The sequence below is a fragment of the Cotesia glomerata genome, linkage group LG10, assembly GCF_020080835.1.
Source record: "Cotesia glomerata isolate CgM1 linkage group LG10, MPM_Cglom_v2.3, whole genome shotgun sequence".
Lineage (NCBI taxonomy): Eukaryota > Metazoa > Arthropoda > Insecta > Hymenoptera > Braconidae > Cotesia > Cotesia glomerata.
Window position 1 is genome coordinate 7,456,173 of NC_058167.1, and position 26,025 is coordinate 7,482,197.

The following is a 26,025-nucleotide window of genomic DNA, read 5'->3' on the forward strand; positions in this document are numbered from 1 at the left end:
CAACGGCACGGGTCGTACCTCGACAGCTATCCTCGATAAATACCACCTGCGACGTCGTGGTGATATGCTGCCAGTGGTTCTAGTAGTTTTAGTAGTACAATAGACCACTACTCACTTGATCTTTCACCTTTTAAACCTTATAAATCTTGTAATCCCTGTAAACCTCGTAGGATAACTAACGCACCAAAGTGTTTAGCTTTCAGGGGTAGATACAAATCACCCCCAGTAATCACTCCAGTATCACCATTCAGTATCAACTCTCAATCAGATCGAGTCTTTTAATTCAAAGTGATCATTTCTCCTCTCCTCTTCTGGTATTTAACATAAAAAAATAAAAATAAAAAGCTCCAGCTTTTTATCTCTACTGAGTATCAATGTATTTACGAGACTGAGAACAGAGTAGTCAGGATGACACCGGCTAAAAAATCACAAAACGAGGATACTTGTTTGTTTTTGGCTACTACTTTGACTCTTTGTTATTTCCGGACGACTGGTCATCTATTGCGTAATTTGTTGTTTACAATATTGAGATCCTCGAGTCATCCTCAGTTAAATCTCTATCTACTTAATTCACTTAATTTATAGTACTGTTTATATTTAATATTTAATACTCGGAAAAAATAAATTAGAGTGTTAAAATGACGTACAAGTCATGACCTACTCGTGTGAGATAAGATTGAGTGATTTTTGTATTTTGTCAGTGTATCGGAGTAGTAGGACGTGACAGTTTGCGTTAAACACTGGAGGGAAAATCACGCGGTGAGATAAATTAACATCGAGATTTACGTGATTCATCAATTTTAATTTCAATTCTCCTTCTTATCTCTATTTTATTTATTATTATTTAACAGAAATTTGCTACTCTCAAGAAACTTCAAAAGTCATCTTAAACAGTCTCAGGTAAAACAAATGGTTATTTGATTACGTCAACCCGGTAGAGTACTTTTGTACCAATAAAGCTCAATGTGTCTTGCTATATAGTATATACTTACTCCGTACGATCTTTTACGTACTTGAATTTTATACTAGTCGCTCCAAGTAAAACAAATACTACTTCTACTTCTACTGCTGGATCTAATATTTTTATTATGATACTTGAATCTATAGTGTATCATCGACACTGAAGACCCTTGTTGCTGTGCCTGAAATACAGGGTAAGAGTAAATTTGTTTTTATGGATTTTAAATTTAATAACATCTATTACGATTTTATGAGACATATATATTTTAATTATAAAAAGACATTTATGCTTGGGGGCCTAAATATCCTTCTCATTAAAATTAAACATTTTTTATTATTATTATCACTTACAGAGTGAAGTTATAAATAATTACTGGTTGCGTAATTTGACAACTCTCTTCTCAGTTTTTAATTACTACTATACTATTGATTTTTTTTTTATTTTTTCGTCATGACTGTAATTACTAAATATGATTAATAGCGACTGGAATGCTAAAAAAAAGTACCGAGAGTTTATTTCACAGACAAATAGCAGCAAGTAATAGTGCCTAAGCCAATTAAAAGATTACGTGGGCAAGAGTACTAGCAAAAAATTAAACCTTAAATGCACCTTCTCAATCGCAATTTAATTATCCCGTCAATTAATGCCGCTGAAAGTCTTTTTTTTCTTTTTTATCATGCCTGGATACGTTTCACAGCCAATAGAAAATTTTGTGTGGATATAAAAATAGGATTAAAAAAGACAATGTAACATGGAGATAAAGAAAGACTAAAATAAAAATATTTTAAGTAAAGATTTAGCATTATTAGCAGTACAATAACAAGTAAAATGTATGATAACTGATAACAATTGATGCTTATGAGGTGGAGTGTGTCACAAAGGGAGAACAATGAGTAGTGCTCAATTGTATACTTGTTCTTGTTGAAGTATGCAAGTGGGTTCATTGTTAATTTACTGTTTAGTTTAGTACGATAAAAGGGTCATTGCTCACTTATTGACTCGATTCTATTGTTGTTACATACTATTATAATAAAATAATCATCAATATTAAATCATAATAATAATAATTAAATTCGGTTAATAGAATATTAACGAAATAATAATAAAGGAACGTTATTGATTTCTGGCTAAAAATACACACCATCATTTTAAATTCAAGAAATACCTTTTGCTTCGACGACCAGACCGCTGATTTTTTATTATAAATACTCTGTTCAGGATATACTTTTCTGTATATATTATACCGACATTTATATATTGATATATTGAAAAGCTTTTCCATTAGCCTATTCAATGCATTCATAAATATTTTTTTTTTTTTTCAAACGATTTAATCAATATTTAAATTAGAAAAAAAAAATAAAAAAAACAGCTGATGGATTAATGGAGGTAGAAAAATTTATATCAAACAAACAGGGGTATATATTCAGTCACCTTTAGCTTCTGACTTGCTGATAACTGATAAACTGATAAGGTAACCTTGTGTGACCCACAACGGCAAGGATTGCGTCCTAGAAATCCACAGACGCGGTCATGCGTTAATTTTATTCAGACGGATGCATGCAATATTATGTTATACATTACCGCATAGGTCCGGAGTTTGCACACATCTGACGCTGTTTGCGCTTCATAGTTCCTGATTGTCAGCAAACACTCCATCGTACTCTACTTCAAAAAGCTCATTCTATTCTCAAACTTATTAAATACACACTGGTATATATTGTTACTCTTATTTATATCATAATACACGGAAAAAAGAAAACTCGAAAAATTACCGTATAAAATGTAAAATCGGTCCCGACGTAATCAAAACTAGAAAAATTACAGTTTGAAATAACATTTTTCTAAATTCAATTTTTTAATTTAATATTCAGAGCTTTCAATGTAAATATTACATTCTACAATGTAATTCTTATAAAATCTGTAATAATTACAATCTGAAACTGTAATTTTTCCAGTTTTCATCACGAAGCGCCACGTTGCATTATATACTGTAATTTTTCGAGTTTTCTTCTTTCCGTGTATAATATACATGTTTTGGTTACTCTCATTGCAGTAATAAAATAATTTTATTCCTCAAAATTAACAATGCTAAATACTATTCAGTGACATATGTTATACATTACATAAACCTGTTGCTGGTTTGCGACTAAAAAATAAATAATAATATATTGGTGTATGAAAAGTAAAATTATTCCTTTGTTTCAAAGAAATTTAAAGAGTAATCTCAGAGGATTTTTCCTTCAAAGTTGAAATATGCAACAGACATTTTTCAAGTAGTCTCACAAAGGAACACATTTATTCAGCACTATACCCTTTTTTATAAATTTTCTTCACATATATTCTTTATATTTTCACTTTGGCAGTCACTCGGAAGCTCAGATAGTCTTAAAAAGTAAATTGAAAAAAATTTAATCCAATTAGTTGCAGAAAAGAAGTAAAAACGTCTTTTGTGTTTTTTAATTTTATTTATAATATTCATAAAGACCAATTAGGCATTGTGTTATTGCATAACTACCCTCTTTTGTCAATTAAATTAATTATGTAACGATAACGACTCTTAATTAGTATTCAAGCTTAAAAAAATTATTTGTTCAATTTATTTTTTAGATTTAAATTAATTGGGAAATGAAAACTTGATATAACAATTGTTGGATGTGTTAGAATCAAAAATACGGAAGCATATTAATAGATTTTATAACATGATAGGATTATAACGAGATTTGAATTATTAATTCCATGACAATATAAATTTTTTAACGAGGTCTAATTAGCGTTGAGATTGTGCTTTTGAATAATTACCCAACTTTTAATAATAATTGAGACTCTTTGAAGGGAGAATTAATTTAAAAGAATGTTGCACTGCACCTCGAGGAAAAAAAATAATACTTTTACAAAAAAATGAAAAAGTTTACTTTGGTGACAACGCAATTGAGAGTGAGAAGCTGAAGCTGAAGTGATAGAGACTCAGTCAAGATGTTTTTTATTCTCTTATTCTCTCATCTTTTTTTATCGTTTCTCCTCGATCTATATAATATATAACCTAGTCGGGATTTGTGAAAAGTAGACAAATAATCAAACTTAAAAAGACCCTTATCGAGTATATTTTTTCTATTCTTGGTCCTTATTCGATTTGTACTTTCTCTTCATGAAAGTTGTTACTTTAAATCACTTCGATCGGACTCTACGTGATAGTTTTTCAGTAATTTATTTCTATCCCGAGTTAACTAACAGCAAAACTTAAATTCATCTATTCTTAAAACCTCGATAAAAATTTTTTTCTCTAAATGAAAAATAACAGAATAATTATTGCAAAATTTAAAAAAAAAATTAGGAAAACGGTTGCCCCTAAAGGCCATCCCTGCAACTTCCCGCTACCTCCATACCTAAGTGCTCAACAATTCACTTATTATTTAAGCTCTTCGAGCTCAAAAATATAATTTTTGTGTAATTTTGAGCTCTCCGAGCTGAAATGAATCACTGTTCTGTGCTTTTGAGCTCTTCGAGCTCAAAAGGCTAATAGAAGTTTTATAGAACACTATTTTTTGAATTTTCAAATCGCAATAACTTTTGAATTAATTAACCGATTTTCTCTCGGTTTACGGCATTCAACGCAGTTTTTTGAGTTCTTTGAAAAATCTTTCAGCGTGAACTGGTCAGACTAAAAATTTCATAGAAATTCTGAAAAAAAAATTTTTTTCAATTTTTTTCGACAACGATATCTCGCGAACAAATCAACCGATTTTGACCGGGCTGGTGTCAATCGACGTGGTTTTTTGAGGTTAAGAACTGATTAGTTTTTGGAATTGATCGGTTTAGCCGTTTAAAAGATATTTCAAAAAAACGAATTTTTGGAAATTTTGTTTTTGAGATTTCTCAAAATTGATCGACTCAAATTCTGTAAATTAATATCAGAATTCTAAGGGCAAAGGAACTTTTCAGAACACCGCTTATTTCGATCGAATCGAATGATCCGTTCAAAAGTTATGAGAGATTTACATACACACACACACACACACACACACACACACACGGTGACATCACCGCGGGAATAGTCAGGAAAGCTTCCTACGACCTCAAAACGTCGAGATCTGATGAAAACTCGATTCTCGAAAAACGGGGTGAAAACAATAACTTCCCGATTTTCTAAAATTTTCAATTTTCTTAGCGGGAAGTTAAAAATAAGCAACGGTTTAAGTTTTGGTAACTTTTGGGTTAGTTAAAGTTGTACAGCACGTGTTGTAATTTGTAAAAGTATTTAACATTTTGATAGTAGTTTAGATGCACCGAGTGAGCCAAGCTTAAGGAGCTTTTATCGTAATCTCGAGTCTGTGTCTGTTGAGATCTGAATCTAGTCTAGAGAGTAGAGGAGACAAATAATAGTCAGACGAAGAGACAAAATTCAAGGATTGTTTGATAGATCAACTGAACGATGACTCGGTACCGATTTAATGTAAATGGTGGCTTCAAGAAGCTCTATTGTCATAAACCCTAAAAAGTTACCGGATCGAACGAGATTAAAAAGGTCAAAAAAATATAAAAATACAGAAATATAAATTCAAAGTGAGATAAATAAGGAAAAAAATACCAAAAAAGACGGACGTGGCTTAAGAGACAAAGACTCGTGAGATAGATATAGAAATAAGAGAAAAGAGGAGAGAGAAGAGAGAAGGGTCGATACCCTCGTTCGTAGAGCGCTCGCGCCACTTTCGATGCTCGTTAAGCTTTACCTCCCTCGCTGGTACTTTTGCTGGTGCTGCTGCTGCTGCTACTGCTACTGTTACTGCTATTGCTACTGGTTTATCCTCCCACTCTGGGTCTCGCTGTGCATTCATACATACGTATCTACGTGTGTTGAAAATTACTGGGCCTGAATGCTAGCTAAATAGACTGAAAAATTCAACTCAAATAGACAATGGATCTCTAATATACCTGACCGAATTTTTTTTTATTTTATATCCATTTTTTATCCCGGTAAATTAATGACACGGAGAATTAAATTTAATTATAGATTATTTTAATTTTCTTTTGTGAGAATTAAAATCTAGTCATTTTTTTTTAATATATTTTTATATTTTTTTATCGATAATTATCTTTAAGCAATTTGTTAAATTATTTTTTATTGTTATTGATACAACCAAGAGATTGAACAATTTACTAGATGTTTATAGAATTAGTTTGATTGGACAGTCATTATTTTATTTTATATTCTTCGTTGTGTATTTAATTTATTTCAAATTAAAATTTTAACTAATTTAAACATTTATCCGCTTCTATCATCATTAACGCTTAATGGATGTATACATTGAATTGAGTTCGGTTTAAATAGAATAAAAAATGATGTTTTATGTGATAATTAAAAGAACATGACATATTTATAATTACCAACAACAATAATATTTGCAATGACATCTTAATTATTTTTTAATTTATATAAACGGAATTAATTGAGATATTAATTGACTGAAAAGTAATCACTGGATTAGAGATAAGATATAAAAAGACTGACGTATCTGAATCAATACGCCGAAATAAACCATATCAAGTAATTCACATGATATGACTCAGTTGATTTAAATATAATGTCAATATTGTTAATTATTTCGTCTGATTAATAATAATAAGACGTTGCGAAAAGACATAATTTGTAATAATTAGTAAGTATATATGGGGTATTCCATACCAAATCGACCACTTTTGAACCCGACCCCTTTAGATTTAGCTGAAACTTTTCTATTCTTTTCTACCCTTTGAAAGACATTTTTGAGAATTTTTTCAAATTTTTTTATCCAACCCAAAAAAAGTTATGAATTTTTCAAAAAAGTGGCTTTTTTATTTTCAAATAGCCATAACTTTTTTAGACATTGATCTTTGGATACCTTTTTTTTAATGTTATACTTCTTTTGGCGCGTTAGGCAAAAATAATGAGGGTAAATTTTTATGATGCGCGCCCCTGTTGAAAATCTCCAATAAGATCCCATCAAAAGCGACAAAAGCCACTTAGAAACCAATAAAATTTATGGGTTTCTAAGTGGCTTTTGTCGCTTTTGATGGGATCTTATTGGAAATTTTAAACAGGGGCGCACACCGTCATGAAAAACCGACACCCTGAAGTTAGCTACTCAACATTTTAGTTTTTTAAAAAAAGTTACCAACAAAATAAAAATAAGTACATCTACGTATGTTTGCGTGAGAACTCGCAATTGTATTCACGATATTTCATATAAATATATATTTTTAACTTCCCGCCCATACAAAGTTTGGAAATCGGCCCTAGACTGGGCCATTGCTGGGCCAAGAATGTCGATTAATGGCACAGTAATGGCAATTTTCAATGGCCAATAAACGGTTTACAGTTGGCATGATAACCACGGCCCATTAATGGCATTAAACTATTGGGCCATTGATGGCAACCAGCAATGGGCCAGACATAATTTGAATTATCGGCCCATTGATGGCAACCAGCAATGGGCCAGACATCATTTGAACTATCGGCCCATTAACGGCAAACAGTAATGCGCCAAATATTTTTTCTACTATCGGTCTACTAATTTCAAGCTGTTCTGCGCCAATTATGATTTTAATCGTTTGTCCTTCAATCGCTGATTGCTGCAATAACAGTTATTATTATAATTAATCACTTACACTTTATATTTCATTTTGATATTATTATTATTATTGCTTCATTATTTTTATAAGGATTATTATGTATTAATAATTTTAATGTTAATTTTATATTAATTATAATTAATAATTATAATTATATTAATATAATTATATTAATATTAATTATTTTAATAATAATGTTATTGTAATATTATTATATTAAATAGATTATAAAGATAAGTATTATTATATTAAATAGATTATAAAGATGTATTATTATATTAAATAGATTATAAAGATAAGGATCTTTGTTTTCGACCCTGTTCTCGATCTCCTTGCCCTGACAACCACCGGCCAACTTTTCCGGAAAAATTTTTGCAATCTTCACAGTCACCAAGTTTCTCTTTTACTACATCTGCAATAAAAAAATAAATAAATAATTCGATACATTAAAAAACACAATTATATAAAAATCATTTTCGTACCTTCCATACACTTAAATGTTTCTGTTGCGCTAAAATTAAGTTTTCCCACGCCTTTTATTCTTCTCTCAGTACCAGAGTAATTTTTTTCAACATTTTTGGTCATCAGTGCAGATGCCATTTTACAAATGCATCCTTTCGCTGTTTTTTCGCCAAAAATTTTGATCCAGAAAAATGCAAGCTGGAAATAATTATAATAGTTTATAATAATTTTCTCCCAATATTTAAATCATTTTCACTAGAACAAAAGCTTGAATCAATTTTATAAACCTTTTGTCTTTATACATTTTTTAAATGATTGTATGTTTTATATTGTAAAATATTTGCAATTGTTAGGTACCTGTTATTTTTAATATAACTATCAGTATTAAAATTATTTTTTTTAATTTACTTACTTTTTTTACTTTATTAGTTCATTCAATAAACCAAGTTTTACTTTCACACTTAATAATAATGGATATAATAAAGATAATAATTATTATAATAAAAATTATTTATTACATTTATTATAATAGTCAATATTTAAACAAACGAATTTAAATACGTACGAACCGGTCAGTCACGATGTCACAAATAAACTGAAATAAGAAATACACACACACACACACACACACACACACACACACACACACACTTACACGTACATGATACTCGTGGCGCTGCTTTATTGTTTTCTGTTGCTAGGCATAGTACTTGACTATCAGTCTAATACAGCGACTCACAAAAATACGTTGACTAAGAAAAACTTGGTGCACGCGGATTTGGTCTTTAATAAAGCTTGTGTCGTTTTTGGTAACTCAGGATGTCTTTCTTCTCTTAGTAGTAATAAAAGTTCAGCAATTACATTTAATTGAAGACTGTTTAAATTTTTTAAGGCCCACTGTCGAAGTTTTTCTTGAAAACTTTTATTTGAACCAGTTTTATCTTCAATGTCATCACTTTCATTATTTTTGTCGCTTAATTTATTACTTGTATCATTCTCATCATTATCAATATCATTGTCACAACTAATATCAGAATGAATGCAAATGTCATCACTATTTACACTGTTATCATTTACACTATTATTGACAATTAGGTTACTTGAGTTATGTACAGAAATATTTGCATCGCATTGTTCATCGTTATTTACATATTTTTTTAATTCTTTAAATTTTTTTAATCGCTGATATGCTTGTGACATTGTGAAAGCAAAATTAATTGGTCAATATAACCTACAACATAAGACATGTAAATGAAATAAATGTGCTCTGAGAACTGAGAAACAGATTTTTGGCGCATGCGCAAGGACGTATGAATTTGATTATCGGCCGATGAACGGCTGTTGATCGCATGCTATTTTTATTTACGATTGAATGGCTAATGACAGTTTGCCAGATATGGGCCATTAAAAATTGCCAACGCTTGGCCGACCGTTCGTCGCCTAACATCGGCCGATGTATGGCTTTGTCGCCATCAACGGCAACTTTGTATGGGCGCTAAGAAAATTGAAAATTTTTAATAATGGGAAGTTATTGATTTCGGTCCGATTTTTAAAAGTCGAGTTTTCACCGGATGTCCATGTTTAAAAGTCCCAAGAAGCCATTCTGATTATTCCTACCGAGGTATCCGGCCGTGTGTGTGTGTCAATAAATTTTTGTCGTTCGGTTTCTCAAAAACGAATCATTCAATCAACCGATTGAATTCTACGACACGTCATTCGAAAGGGTCTATCAAAACGTAGATCTGATTAGATTTAAAAGTTAATTCATCAAGCCATTCCGAAGAAATTAAAAGAAAAGTTTGAATTTTTATGTTTTTTAAAAATAACCTTAAAGCGTACGAAAAAATCATAATGAAACCATGTATACATTTTTTTGCTTAAAAACTGCGTCGAATGCTTTTTTTAAAATGAAAATTGAACGACGCATTTAAAAGTTATAGTTTAGAAATTCACAAAATTTTTTTTTTTCGGTATTTTTTTAAGATATTTTCCAGTTTCTTTAACCGATCAATAAAAACTTGTACATTTTCTTTTTGTGCTTTAAAAACTGCACCGAAAGCTTTTTCAAAAAACAAAATCAAACGACACATTCAAAAGTTACAGTTGTTTAGTAAATACATTTGGAGCTCGCGGAGCTCAAAATGTGAAAAACTGCGCTTTGAGCGCAAAATGTCAAAAGCTCAAATATTAATCAAAAAACACATTTTAAGGTGCTTGAAATGCAAACAGCAGGAAGTTCTAGGGTTGGCCTGCACGGTCAACCGATTTCCAGATTTTTTTAATTATGTAGAAATAATTTTTTTATGATACTTAAATAAACTTTATTTAACTAGACAATGCGTTATAATAAAACTTTCAATGTATTAAATACTTTTTTTTCTATTATTAGTGTCGTTTTTTCTACAAACGTAGGATAACGCGATAGGTAAAATATTTAGAAAGATTTTTATTTTGTTACGTCAAAGAAGTATAACTTCTAACGTGCGTACATAAGTATACACACACTTTTTTTTTTTTTAATTTTTGTTTTTGAATGAACTTTTCGAAAAAATACACAAGAAAAATGAAATATAATCAATTCTATAAAATAATCGGCTTTTTTGAGCAAAATCGTTATTTTTTCGAAGTTGGTCACTTTTTTTTTTTATTTTTTTTTTCTCAAAAAAAAAAAACTTCAATCAATTTGACAACTATTTCCGCTCATCTCGGAGAAGGCCGATTTTTTTATATATTTTTTAATTGATTGAAAAAAAAAATTGTCAAATTTTCTAAAGTAAAAAAAAATAAAAAAAAATCGGCCCTGTCCGGGATGAGAGGGAATAGTTGTCAAATTGATTGAAGATTTATTTGAGAAAAAAAAAATAAAGAAAAAAAAAGTGACCAACTTCAAAAAAATAACGATTTTACTAAAAAAAAAAACGATTATTTTATAGAATTGATCATATTTAAATTTTTTTGTGTATTTTTTCGACAAGTTCATTCAAAAACAAAAATTTTAAAAAAAAAAAGGTACCCAAAGGTCAATGTCTAAAAAAGTTATGGCTATTTGAAAATAAAAAAGCCACTTTTTTGAAAAATTCATAACTTTTTTTAGGTTGGATAAAAAAATTTGAAAAAATTCTCAAAAATGTCTTTCAAAGGGTAGAGAGGAATAGAATAGTTTCAGCTAAATCTAAAGGGGTCGGGTTCAAAAGTGGTCGACATGGCATGGAATTCCCCATATATAAATGAGTTAGTCAAGACTTTTGTTATGTTACGGATAACAAAATAGAGTAACAACAGCCAGGATAAATGTAAAAGATAAAATATAAAAAATATATTTAAAGGATGTAGTGTGTAGTAGCGGCAGAGCGGTAAACTAGATGGTGGCGTCACGTTCGTAATTTCCGTTTGAAAACGATATAAAGTAACGAATAGGCCACCAAGTTGTCGGACAAAAAGACATTAATAATTCTCGCCACGATCACGTCTCGACGATTTTACGAGACTATTTTTATCCTTTTTTAACCTTTTTTCATTTATTTTTACAACCCTCTTTTCCCTTTCCCCCTCCCCTCTTTCCTTTTTCTCTCCTAGGTAAACTTTATGTCTAAATATATAAAATGCATAGTAAACTAAGAGGTTTACGAGCATCAAACTTGTCCAATGTGGGTTTGTAATCAAATCGTAACGGATATCCGACAAACTTTTACAACTCTCTGTTGAAACATTGTTACCCATTTTACACGACCAACGTACTTTAGTTATTACTATTATTATTTACCTCGAGAGTAGATGAGATGAGGGAAAATATTTACTTGATACATAAACATAAATTTTGTGGAATTAAAATTGCATATATATTCCCGACTCCAATATCTTTCCTCGGATCATCTTTTAGATTAAACCGTGTTGTATACTATCACGGACTATTATTATAATCATGATAATAAAAGGACCGTCCTATAAATGTACATTGCAAGAGTATTTATATAAACCCGTTTGTTCGATATATACTTATATGTATATCGTAAACTAATCGATTAAAGTGTTGGCTGGGTTAAATATTTAATCTGATATATCATCAGGTGAAATGATCGTATCCATAAATTTTATCCTGGTAGGACTAATAACAATAATAGTAATAATTTAAAATGGGATCTTCAAGTAGTCGAGGCCAATTTAAAGTCGGACTGCCCGTGAAGGCTGCTTGCTACACTCACACACACTCACCAGTTTCCCATATTATCGCGTGAGAATTTTATTTAGCTTCAATGTCATGATACCTGATTATATTTTACAAACAAGCTAATTATTTTACTTTATTTTTTTCCTTAAATAAATATTACACATTTGTACTTAATGTTATACTTCTCAGCAATTAAAACTAAATGAATTAATTAAATGAATGAAGGTCCTTCAAAGTAATAACATTTTTTTATTATCATATAAAGTTATAAAATTATAAAATTATTGTGGTATAGTAACAGAATTAAATTAAACCCTTGTTTGACTTGACATATTGTCGAGCGATGACAGGCTTCAGGTTATAGTTTCCTGTCTCTGGATGATTAATAACTAACGACCAAGTCAGTATTGACTCATCCAGAAGCAGAAAGGGGCTTTGCTCTATCTATTTACAACTATCCATATTCACTGGGTCATCAACGCTATGCTCAGGTGGACACAATTGGTGCGTTGCTGTCAGCGATTCACCATCAACACTGATATAAGGCTTGTCATGTACAGCATACGCTTTTCCGATTGATAATCACAATAATCCTTTCATCAGATATTTACACAGCACAATAAGGGTTTTATCAATACAGACAAATAATAAAAAAGTTTTATAAAATTAGATGATTGATAATTTAATAGGGTAGAAAAATAGAGAAGCGACGCGTGAAATGGTTCAAGAGGAAATTACGTGTCTACTTGCACTTGGACTTGCGACTGGAAGCTACGGACACTTGTTGCCACTCGAGTTTATCGTGCGTGATCGTGCTTATGACTATCATAATAAATAATAATTATAGTAAAATTTTAATTCAATGGATATTTTTTTTTCTCATTTAATTATAAATTTACCGTGAGAACTAAAGTTCGAGTTTTACAGATTATTTTTAACTTTTTTCATCTTAAATTCCTCGAGTTTATCTCTAGTTGTAAATATTTTCGTAATTATTAATAAAAGTTTAGCGAAAGATTTTAAAAAGCAAAAAATAAGAGTCTGTAGCAATTAAGATTAATATCAACAGTATAAAAACTTTATTTATTTTTTTTTTAACTTACTATTTTCTTAATTCGAGTAGTTATAACTTTATCCGGGGTAGAAAGTGTGATACCTCGTTAAAAAGTTTATTCCCTATTGACTGCACAAAACTTATTCTCGAAACCGCTGAAATAATAAATCTCATAATATTTATTAATAATTAAGACTAATCGCTGCGGTAGAAGCAATAGCTGATTTTTTATTTTAATAAAATAAATTTATCAAGTTAAACTTTTTTTTTTTTATTTCAATTGGATTAGAAATGACAAAATAAAATAAATTGACAAAAAAAGTAACATGCAAAATGAAATACATGGAGAAAAAGTGTGTAAAGTAACCAAGTCACGTTGATGTGGTGTGTGATCCCCTTATCGATATTCGTATGACAACTCGGACAATAAATTCGACCCACACGGAGAAAAAAATTTTGCTATAGGAACTCTATAGTAGTTAGTTAGTTGTAAAAAGTTCCAGTAGGTTAACGAATTCTTATAGTAACAATACCGTTTAGCTCCTGCAACTCTACATCGTTGAGCTCTGAGAGCTAAACGTTATTTACCTCTCACAAGTCTACAGGATCGTTCTGAGACTATAACAAATTTTTGGAAGTCTGCTTAATAATTTTTTTTTACGATTTAGCATTGATAATTTAATAAATACATGCGGCAGAATGAATTTATATTGACAACAATAATTGTATATGGTAAATAAGAATAGTATTATAATAGAAATAAAATAATAATAATAGAACTTAAATTACAAATAAAAATTATTTGTAAAATAAAAATATGGTCGTCACAAAATTATCTTATTTTCTTAATTATATCAATAAATATTGGACATAAAATCACTACTGTATATGCACGAAAAAAGATAAATAAACGAAAACAAATTTTATTTTTTGTTAAATGGGGTCTGTTTAATGTATTCCGATAACTTATCACTTATCACACTATATTCAACTAATAAATTAAATTAACAGTCACTGCAAATGAACCTTGAAAAACCATAAATACAAAACTGTTCTAACGAAATTCAATTTGACAAAAAAAAACCTATTTCCTTAAATAAATAAATTGGGAACTTAATTGTCCTCATATATTTTTAATAATATAGATTAGTAACAAAATAATTATGTTTGGCATTTTAGAAGGTTATGAAATATGTCTGCGCAACGTAGAGCACTCCCAACTATACCGTTTGGCTCTGAGAACAATCCCGTAGAGCTCTGAGAGCTCAACAATATTGAGTTATCAGAACTAAATAACATTTTGTTACTGTAACTCTACAACGAACAGTAAACTGTGTATAGTTGTGGTAACTCTACAGTTACGTTACCAGAACGAAATTTTTTTTCCGTGCACATTCACCATTTACAAAAAACTCACTCTTTCAGTATTATTATTTATTTAAAACAGAAATATTTATTTGATATGAATATTTTAGGTAAATATTAGTCATTTATTTAAATTATAATAATAATAATCATAATAGTAATAGACTTTCTTTAAAATTGATCAATAATAACAGACCCCTACTCTTTAAACATGAATTAGTGAAAATTCACTTGAATAAGTGATACTAATACTATTTACGTCATATTGCTTTATAATTATTATTATCATCATAAAATTATAAAAATTTGAATTTTTTAATAAATTGCCACCCCTATTTGCTGTTGGTTATGTATAAGCTCAAGTAATATTAATAATAATAATTAAATACCGATTGGTAAAGATAGAGGAGGTCAGTTTTTATTTTATTATTTAACTATTTTATTAGTATGTTATGTAAGTATGATAAAAGACGCCCTTGCCTCAATTTTAAAGCCCGAAGCTTGTGAAATGTCTAGACCGAGTGTAAAAACACCAGTGGAGAATTTATAGAAAAGTTATGAAAGCTTAAACTTTAGATGATACTCTGTAACATTATATGCACACTTATATATAAACTTTTAAGGTACGGTTTAAACTTTCAAACAGAGAACCGAAACCATTTTATCGACAAATATTATTAGCATTATTATTATTATTTCTTCTTGAGTTTAAATATTCTTTTCTTTTGCACTGTTAGTATTACACAAGCGCGGGTTATTGTAAATTTTATTATCTTGGAAAGGAAGAGCTCGAGTGGTTGTCAATCATAAAATTCCCGTTTCCTTTGTTCCCATATTAGTTTAATGTTTTTTTTTTCCATATCTGGAGTTTAAATTTTCTTCGAGGTGGGTACAGAAAAATACAAATCCCCATTGGGTGTACCACCCATCACCATTTATATTTATAATATGTTTATGTTTATTTTAACGATGCAATAAATAATCCTGCGTACCGAAAGAAAGAAAAAAAGTGAATAAATAACTGAATAATATCATACATGGCTACAGTATATGACTTTTCTCTTACACTTTTTACGATCTCTAGGTAGTGCCGTAAATTCAACCCATCTTCCATCTGCTTTTTACGTAATACACATACCATTCTCTGATTAATACCACCTTTAGTACCCTAATAATTGAACCTTTTAATGGGTAACTAAACTTTTGATTTATCGCTATTTATTAATAATAAAATATTCATTCAATTTAATAAACGACCTCAAAGTTAACTATTTTAATACTATTCAAACAATTTACCTGATATATAAACTTATGAACAAGTATTTGGTTGTTAATAAGTACACAACATAATTCTCCTTCCTCTTGCTCTTTGGTTCTTCGAGAACATTAATTTATAGATTTTCCTCCGGTTGAAAAAAGCTTTTTGCACGGTCTCAACTGCTTCCAATGTTTAAACTTTAATTAATTTGTGTGTATTCTGTCAGTCATCGTGTACTTAGAGTAATTAAAAAAAGTTTCAGGAGAATATTTACATGAAAAGATAAAATTTAAATTAGTAAATTACCAAGTTACGGACACAATAATAGTGACAAGTTAATTTATGCAAGCGAATATGTGTTCAACAAGGGTTCGCCATCTTGCTTGGTATGATGAAAGTTTTGAATTCAGTACCCAAATGAATGTAAACTCGAACATGTTTGAGCCGTACCTCAAGGCCCTCGGTTATTTTATTACTATGAATTGTAAGGATTGAGAACAAATGAGTCTGTTAGTTCTCTTAATCACCAACAAAGTGAATTTAGTCGACGTTTAATTGTATATAAACTAGCTGGTGACTACTAAACTAATGTTGATGTTGTTGCAACAAATATATCAAATGATTTATCATACAGCTCAAGAATAAAACAAGACTAAGAATTTATTAAAACAATAATAATAATAACAATAATAATGCTGAGCACACCTTGTAGTTGAGATACTACGCCAGATTATTATTCACCCTGACCCAACCTTTATACTATATACTATGTATGATATACTATATAATATGTAGTACTGTATAGTTACGTAAATAGGATGGATAAAGGATAAGAGATAGAATATAAGGTATTGAATAGAAACGATAGATGATAGCTTCTAGCTTCACAGTATTATTCATCATCCTTTCTACCGGTAGTAGCAGGTTCTATAGGTACGCTATGTATAGTAGGCACTAAATCCACAGGAGCAGTATAGTCACGGAATGATCCGGGAATCCCATTACCATATTTGTGTTTAGCTTCAATTTACTATTTCTTTCTGCCGAGCTTATCTCTCTGTTGAGACAACAGATGCACAAGAATAATCTTTTTTTTTTATCCTTCCTGCAATTTACATTATTTCCATTCATTCCTTCGTCGCAATTTATTCAGTTATTCTTTCATATATATTGACAATTTTGAACTTCCCGCTAAGAAAATTGAAAATTTTCAAAAATCGGGAAGTTATTAGTTTTACCCCGTTTTTCGAAAATCGAGTTTTCATCGGATTTCGACGTTTCGAGGTCCTAGGAAGCTTTCCTGACTATTTTCACGATGATGTCCGTACGTGTGTGTGTGTGTGTGTGTGTGTGTGTGTGTAAACCTCTCGTAACTTTTGAACGGCTTGACCGATTTCATCGCGGTTGGTGTCATTCGAAAGGGCTTCGCCAAACTTAGATTTTCTGTAAGTTGGAACCGATTCGGGCCAGTAGATTTCGAGAAATTGCAAAATAAGTTGTTTTTTTTTCATTTTTTTTAAATATCTCCGAATTGGCTGAACCGATCAACTTCAAAAACTAATCAGCTCTTAACCTTGAAATCCCGCATCGATCGCCACATAGAGCGTCAGAATTGGTTGATGCGTTCGTGAGATATCGTTGTCGAAAAAAATCGAAAAAAGTGTTTTTTTGTAATAACTCCGAAATTTTTCATCAGATCAATTTTTTTGTTCAGAATCATTTATAGAGCTCAAAAAATCGAACGCCGTCTACCGCGTGAAAATCGGTTGATTTATTAAAAAGTTACAGCAGTTTGAAAATTAGAAAAATCGTGTTTCATCGAATTTTGATAAGACTTTTGAGCTTGAAGAGCTCAAAAGCATAGAAAAGTCATCTTTTTGAGCTCGGAGAGCTCAAAATAACACATAAATTGTATTTTTGAGCTCGAAAACGTCATAAGTGCAATTTTATGCACCTAGGTATGGAATTAGCGGGAAGTTGCAGGGATGGCCTTCAGGGTCAACCGTTTTTCTAATTTTTTTTTTTTCCAAAAAGCCCTTTCAATTTAACCTATTCTTTAATTCTATAAAAATGAATTCGATTATTTACAAACATAGCATAACATTTAATATGAATTTTTGAGAACGCATTGATATGCAGATACCTTCCGAAAACATGCTAAAAAAATTTAATAACAGTCACGTTAGATTCCGTGACGACAAACCTTATAAAGAATTTTTTTCTCCACCTTAATGCAACGACATGTATGTATTATTAAAATTACAGTAAACATTTACATTGGTATATTTAGTAGAGATTTCGCAAATAGTATATCATTTTAAAAATATATAAATAATATAATATTAGTGAGAGCGATCGTATTTAAATCTAAATCTAGATCTAGAGTATAATTTGGAATTTAATAAATTTAAAATTATAAAAGCATAAGTTATAAATTATTGCGTGATGACTAAAAATAAGGGAAAATATTACTCTTAATCAGGTCATTCGTTATCGGGTTCGGTGTAATCGTCTACTATTAACTCACCTCAATAGTAATTATTAAACGCAGCATTAATTTTTATCGTTATCATGCAAGGGTAATCGATAGATCAAAGTTTAAATGTCGTAATGGTAAACGTACCTTCCGGATTCAAACTTATTTTTATAAAATTGAAAATTATATATAAAATATAAAATACGTAACAAAAGGATATATAATATTACAAATATGTCATAGAAAGGGTAAAGAAGCAGTCAAGTATTGGTATTACATTGCTCTTTACACGTCAGCAAGGATTCTCGAGCGAGTAACAGTAAGTCTTCTTGTACATTATCCGACAGAGATACATTTAGACGGTAGAGAGAATCCAACACATTACATACCATTCGTTCCTTCATCTTCATTTTCTCATTTTCTCCATCTATATAATGTCACGGTAAATAATTGTGATAGTAAGTCTACTCGTTACTTTTGAAAGTTATACTCATCAGTAATATTACTCACTCACAATTCAGAATCGACACATGAAACTTGACACCTGACACTTTACACCGTTGACTCATCAAATATTTAGATTTGAATAATTTATTTTGGATTTTATTTCCCAGCGATCAGGGTTATTTATATCTATCTCTCTTTTGGCAAGAAACTTTTTGAATTAGCAAGGTAACGATAATAATTTAGATGCGTTCAGTTGGCACAAGTTTCCTCTAGGGTTGACTTTGACAGTCCTCTTCGGTGGTTGGTATTATGCCAAATGCAGGCTTTGTTAAGGATAAGCACCAATAACTTTTCACCCAGCTTTCATATTTCTCAGTATCTCTGTCTCTCTGTCTTGTTGTTTATTTATGTCTCTGATTATCTAATTACTTGACTATGAAAACAAAATTTGTTTAACGCAAAGTATCAACAACGTAACTGTCAAATTAATCCTCCCTTAAATCAAATGGCTCTGAAACTAAAACACATTGCAGTGACGTGCATCGCATATATATTTGTAAAAACTGTATAAATTCTTAAAAGTGACGGTAAAATTTGTTTGACCCAGAATTTTAAAAATATTAACTTAAACTTATAAAATATTCAAACCTCGTTTTACGCTATTTTATATTTCAATCTTATTTCATAAATTTATATTCATAAATCTTTTATCCTAAATAACGTCTATAATTTTAATTTCAGTTATTTTATTTTTTATTTTTTGTATCAAAAATTTAAACGGATATGATTTATTGACGTGTCGTAGGAATAATATCCCCGATTTAGTAAAAATATTTCTCAGTTATTTATTTTAATCGACAAGATCTACTGTCAATTTGTCAAGGATCTTGCGATTTAAATAAATAAATAAGAGATCGTATATTTTGTGATTTAACAAATTGACAGAGCATCGGTTGATCTGGATTTATGGCCAGTATAAACCATATAAACCAGAGCAGGCGTCTTAAATTGTAGCAAGTTGAGCGTTGAATAAAACAATGACCCAAGGATCGTCCAAACAATCGACCGTAAACTTTCTGTAGTAAATATATATATTTTTTTCTGATAAATTTTGCAAGTGAATAACGAACGAAAAGTCTATAAATAACCAGTAGCAGTGTTTACCAGTACACTGTCTGTTTTTATATATATTTATTTTTTTTTTTTTTATTTGATCGGACAATAATTTTAGCGCTTACTCACTTGTCTGCCGCAATCGTATACGCTCAAGTCGTTTCGATTTATCGGGATATCGAGTTACTCCTGGTGAGAATAATCAGTAACAGTCGAGGGGTATAAACAAAAATATCAAAGCAAGTAAATAAAATTGTACCGTCGACAGCAAGGATTCACGATCTGATGCTGCTGCAGCACTCGTTCAACAATTCTTTCCCAATATATTTTCTCTTTATTTATTAATTTTAACTTTTTTTGTGATATTTATTGAAAACTACCGAGCGAAAATATAAATAACAACCGTCACTGTTGTCAATACTCTACTTTACAACGAGATAATTAATTCAATAATTAATGGTGATAGAAAAAAACTAAAAAAGTCGACCATTTTTCGCATCTGCTATTTTTAGTGATTTATTGCTTTAATTACTACCGAGTCAATTATTGGTAAAATTAACATGAACATAATAATGTAAATTATCAAGCAACATAGTGGATGACTATACAGACAGACTGTTTATCAAAGAGACAATAGCTTAGGAGTATACCGAGTATTGGGAACTCTCTGCGATATTTATTACCGTAACATTAGACAAATGGATAAATTACATTAGGTTGTACCCACTTGTGTAAATACATACACTGAATGCCAAATAAATCATTTAGTTACGTTACTCTTTCACTGTGAAAAAAATAAATTTTATTTTAATTTATTATAAATTTTTGAGAATGTTAATCCTTATATATATTTTAAACATAGATTTTATTATTTACTTAAGGAGATAAAACTAGTTTTAGTCAGACGTCGAGTATGATTATTTAAATTATTACCGTCAATGGGGATATTTAACAATGATATAGAGGTTTATAGCGCCATTAAGCAATAATAACAATAATTTGTCGAGCGTATGTGTCCGCGCCCATCTGTCATTCGTTTGAATAGCCCGTGAGATTTAATCGTGAAAGGTATGTGTGGTATTAATTACGATAATGCAAAAGGTGCAGTCGGTTGTGGGAGTTGAGCGTGATAGCGCCGGATATCGATCCAAATTACACCACCACTATACATTCATCACCAATTCATGGATTCATGAATTCATATTCATTGGGTCCCTTTTTTTCTTTTATAAAAACTAATTCATTCATAAAGGGTACTTGATAATTTTAAAAACCAGTCACGAGCCAACAATAAACTTAATAATAATAATAATAAATAAATAGTTTAAAATTATAAGACAGGGGAATTAATTAACAGGTTTAGTGTCGCCTGATAAATTTATTGCCCTAGTGGTAGACAGCCCGTGATAATTGCTCGTAATTTAATGTTCCGGATCCGATATTTCCGAAGCACTATTCCCAGTAATGGCTTCCCTATGTACCGAGTAAGATTGCTGGTTTAGTACAGGCAGACCGGTATTATTGATTTTTCACCAATTAGCCCGCACGCTCTTTTATAAAAATCCTTTCCATTTAATTTTTATTATTTTTATTTAGACACCAATGAAGAATTAACGGGTGTAAAAATAAAACTAAAAAGTGTCAACTAAGCAACTCGATATCTTTATCTTTATCTTTATCGTAAATCCTTCAGCTTAATCTGGTGGGCCACCACTACCGAGGAGAGTTTCTAAAATAAAATACATATAAAAGGTTTTGTAGCTAGTGGTCGACAGTCAGTAGTGAATACTTCCAGGTACCCCGTCGTGTCGATATCGTACAAAAAGTAAATGTTTATGTCAAGTTAGTCTCCTCAGGTGGTCTTGCTTTTTGGCACGCCAACCTCGAGCATATCCAACTAAAGTACAAGTAACCTCTTAACTATAATGATATCGATGTTTACCATCAAGGACTTTAATAATTAAACATGTGACATTGGTTTTTTTTTAAATAATTATTGAAGGCGAAGAAGGTGATGGCCCGTACCGCGCGCTCGCGACGAAAGATGGCAAACACAACAGATACGGGGCACACAGTAACTGGAAGCAGTCTTCTCTCAACGTCAAACTCAACATCTTTTATTGATGGCTCGAGTACAACGTACCCGACAGCCCCGTACTCCAGTGAAAGCTACAGCAGCTTCAACTACACCAGTTTGGCGAACAGTTTCGGCGTAGGAGGCGTAGGAGGGTACGCTCTCGATGACCTTAACTATACAGAACTTTGGATTGACGTTTGGAATAATACCGAAGCCACTAATGTCACCCAGAGACTCAATTCAACGGTACTACCTCCTCTCGGTGGTTACTGCAACGAATGGGAATCTGCACAACACAAGCTCTTTCAGGTATAACATATATCCATCCTAGTCCCAATTAACCAAATCTCTGCTCAAATCCAAACTGAAATCCATCTTAGTTTATATCTTTGGGCAATGCAAATGCCCTTGTCGTCTTTATCGTCCAGCACACACAACATGACCAGCTCCTTGTCGTAATCTTGTAGTCTTCATGTCCTTCTAATTGCAAATGTACATAACCAGCATGCAAATTCGGCTTTGAGTTGTCCACCGCACTATTGCACCCTGCTACTGCTGCTGCTGCTGCTGGTCATTTCCTCTGTGGTGGTAACACACCCAATAAACTTTACTTTCTGGTTAACCGCTTTATTTGCTTTATTCGCTTTATTTCCTAATTTACCGTCATGCAGATCAAATTATAAATTTAAAACTAAACTAAAACAATCATTTAAATAATTAAAAATGGATTTAGGCTGCTAATTTATTTTTCGCTGCGGCATTTATCGTCCCACGGTCATTCAAAGCATCTGTATTCGCACTGCGTACATTTCTGACGGCTGGATTCATGTTGGCGGCACTCTGGGCGGGAATGACAATTTGTGCTCTGGACGCGATGCTCTGGTCGCTGGCTCTGGGATTATTAAACGGCGTTCACTCTTTGATACTTGCCTGTCGGTTCTTACCACCGGCGTTGAGCCCGGAGCTCGCTGAGCTCTACCTCAAGCTCTTCAAGCCTTATCGCGTCAGTAAAAAACACTTTCAAGAGCTCGCCAAGGAGGCAAGAATACTCAAGCTGGATCCAGGTCAGACTTATGCGACTGAGGGCATCTCGCCGGCTGACGAAAGGCTGTCTATTCTTCTGCGTGGCAAGTAAGTCCCTGCACGGAAAAAAGTAAACTGTAAAATTCACTCGGATTCCGGTTAATTTTTATAGTTTCAAATAGCACAGCGGACATCGGGGTGGCAAAAATATAAATATTACAGAACTTAATGTAGAAAGTTTAAAAGCCATAATTTATAATTTAAAATCGAAAATAAGTGATTAGTAGCTGTCACTATAGTAAATAACGACTCTCTCATCTTAAAAAATTACAGTTTCAAACAGTAAAAATTGCCATTTCAATAGATATAGTCCATACTATGAGGAGAAGAGGAACTCAGATGAGGAAAAGAGGGTCTCACTCTGGGAGAATTTAACATTTGAAACAGTAAAAATTTTACTTTTAAAATATACATTTTACCAGTCCAAGCAGGTCAATAATTATAGTTTCATTTTTAGCGTTGCGTTTAAAATTTACCATTTTACTTTGTAAATATTGACGTTGCTTGTATTAGAAATTTAGTAACTTTATTTTATACTTTTTACATATCATACGATCATTTTTTAAGTACGAAATAATAAATATCAAAGTCAAAATTCTTAATTATTATACTTTAACATTTTTGATATTCATATAGCGAATTACTGTTTGAAATAGTATTTTCTTCCATTTAAAGAATAAATTGTAGCGTTTAAATGATAAATATTATAAAGTGAATAGTAAAATCACGATTTTACTGTTTGAAATGGTAATTTTTAGCAGTATTATTTATTATAAATCGACTATTATTTATTACAGTTCACTTTTTTCCGAGTCTAAAATAAAAAATAAAAACTGCATTTATTTATTATTATGAACCTATATTTTATTATTTTACAGATTAAATGTAACGTGCGAGGGTACTCACCTGCATTACGTAAATTCTTATCAATTCGTAGACTCACCGGAATGGGAAGCGACACATGAAAACATAAACGACGTATTTCAAGTGACGATAAGAGCCGAAGAGTCGAGCACATACATTTGCTGGACAAGACTGAAACTACTACGTGTTCTTAGGCATCGACCACTGCTTAAAATAGTCCTCAATACACTTATCGGGAAGGACATTACCTCAAAACTTTACGCGTTAAACGAACAATTGTCTGGAATAGTGACGATACCCGAAAGCACTAATAGCCCGAATCCTTATCGCGGGATGGCTCGGAGCTTGAGCGTCGATGCGGTTAATACCGAGACTGCCGGGAGAGTCAGATCAACCACATGGAAATCTCAACGGAGACATAGTAATCCACGTAATTAGATAACATTTTTTTTATTGTTTGTTTAAAGCTTGTTGTTGTTATTGAATTTTCTTTTCTTCCCAATTGCTAATTTATTTTTATTATGTTTATTGTAAAAACAGGGAGCTCTCCCCAGCGTGTATCGAATCAGTACTGGACGCCGGTTGTTGCTAACCATTTCACACCCTCGTCTCCGTTCATCTCAATGCAGCAGAACAACGTTGGTTACTCGTTAATTCCACAAAATGTTACATTTTCACCTCCTCCACCGACACGGCCACCAGCTGCGACGCATCCACCCCTTCTGAGACAACGCAGCGCTGGTGGACCCGGTGGTGATTACACGCTGCTACCACAAACGCCAAAACTCGAACGCAAACGATCAAAAAAAGCTACCAGAGAGGTAAATATTTGAATATTTCTTAAAGTCAAATTTAAAACAGATAGTTGTCTAGTCTGACGGCCAAAAAGAACAAATATACCTTTTTTTAAATCCTACACTGATAGAAGGATTTGTTTATAGTTAAAAATATTTCTTAATATTTAACAAGTCATTTATTAGAGATCACTTTTTAGTCCTTAACAAATATTTCTTAGCATTTAAAAAGATTTATTAATATTTAATAAATGAATATCATATTTATTAAATACAAACAAATCATTTTAAATACTAAGAAATATTTGTTTAATACTAAAAAGTGGTCTCTAATAAATGATTTGTTAACTATTAACAAATATTATTTAATACAAATAAATCCTTCTATCAGTGTAGAGTTTTTATACATATCTAACTCTAGAGTATTCTTTTGTTGAATCTTGTTTTTTTTTTTCGTTTTTTATCTTTTACTTGCTCAGCACAATAAAAGTTTTCTACTTGGATTTAAATATATAGTAGCTAGTCTAGAGCTCTCAGCTGGTTAATATACGAGTGCATAAATTTCAAGAAAGTAAAATAAATGTTGAATAAAATAATTGTAATTCTGTTGAACAGGTAACCTTTGAGACACCTGTATGACGTTCGCTTGACGGGGAGGGTCCAGCGAGTGTACCGCTTCTTTCGTTTTCACCGAAACGCTCCGCAACCTAGCCCCGTCGGCATCAAGACTCTAAAAGTCGTAAAACTACTACTAATACTACTATTACTATCACTAAAATATTATTATTATTAATAATAGTAATAATATTTAGGCAATTTGGCCTAAATAAAAAAATAAATGAGAAAGTGATCTTCCATATTATTATATATGAAATTAATAAGTGATTTTAAAAACAAAGTAACCCTAGTAGAAATGTAATCAAGTATCTGGCCAGTAACTGGCTAGTTTAACTAGACTTAAGCTAGAAACTGGCTAGTATAATATCCAGTAACTGTCTAGTTACTAGCCAGTTTTACAAGACATCAAATAAAACATGGTGACACTTGTAGATTTTGAGGTTATTTAAAATTAACTATGGATAAGTTTGTTACAATTCAAAAGAGTAATAATATTAATAATAAAAATAGTAATAATTAATAAATGGAATAATTATAAAATTTATTTATGAATTTAACATTTAACTGGTATATAAAAGTTTCATTTATAAAAGTATTAAGAACTATGAAATAAGTTATTAATTTATTATATTATATTCTTAAATATAAAACTAAAAACATTAATAATATAAAAAAA

General features: G+C 31.1%; 1 protein-coding gene across 3 annotated transcripts; it reads left to right on the forward strand.

Annotated features, from left to right (window-relative positions):
• Nucleotides 1-25,890, forward strand: LOC123272446 (blood vessel epicardial substance-like). 3 transcript variants are annotated; one of them, XM_044739218.1, is made up of 8 exons: nucleotides 1-759; nucleotides 852-900; nucleotides 1,108-1,154; nucleotides 21,916-22,299; nucleotides 22,724-23,121; nucleotides 23,952-24,367; nucleotides 24,478-24,758; nucleotides 25,347-25,888. In XM_044739218.1, the coding sequence occupies exons 4-8, from the start codon at nucleotides 21,928-21,930 to the stop codon at nucleotides 25,368-25,370; spliced, it is 1,491 nt and encodes a 496-aa protein (XP_044595153.1). In that variant the 5' UTR covers nucleotides 1-759; nucleotides 852-900; nucleotides 1,108-1,154; nucleotides 21,916-21,927; the 3' UTR covers nucleotides 25,371-25,888. The 3 variants fall into 3 exon arrangements, with proteins under 3 accessions (XP_044595153.1, XP_044595151.1, XP_044595154.1); XM_044739216.1 differs by having other exon boundaries at nucleotides 852-1,154; XM_044739219.1 differs by having other exon boundaries at nucleotides 1-1,154; nucleotides 23,952-24,358; nucleotides 25,347-25,890.
• Nucleotides 25,891-26,025: the final 135 nt, after the last annotated feature.

Coding starts and splice junctions, on each gene's coding strand:
- LOC123272446 (XM_044739216.1), top strand. CDS start 21,928: ATGGCCCGTACCGCGCGCTCGCGACGAAAGATGGCAAACACAACAGAT. Junction 23,122..23,951: donor TCTATTCTTCTGCGTGGCAA/GTAAGTCCCTGC, acceptor ATTATTTTACAG/ATTAAATGTAACGTGCGAGG. Junction 24,368..24,477: donor ACGGAGACATAGTAATCCAC/GTAATTAGATAA, acceptor TTGTAAAAACAG/GGAGCTCTCCCCAGCGTGTA.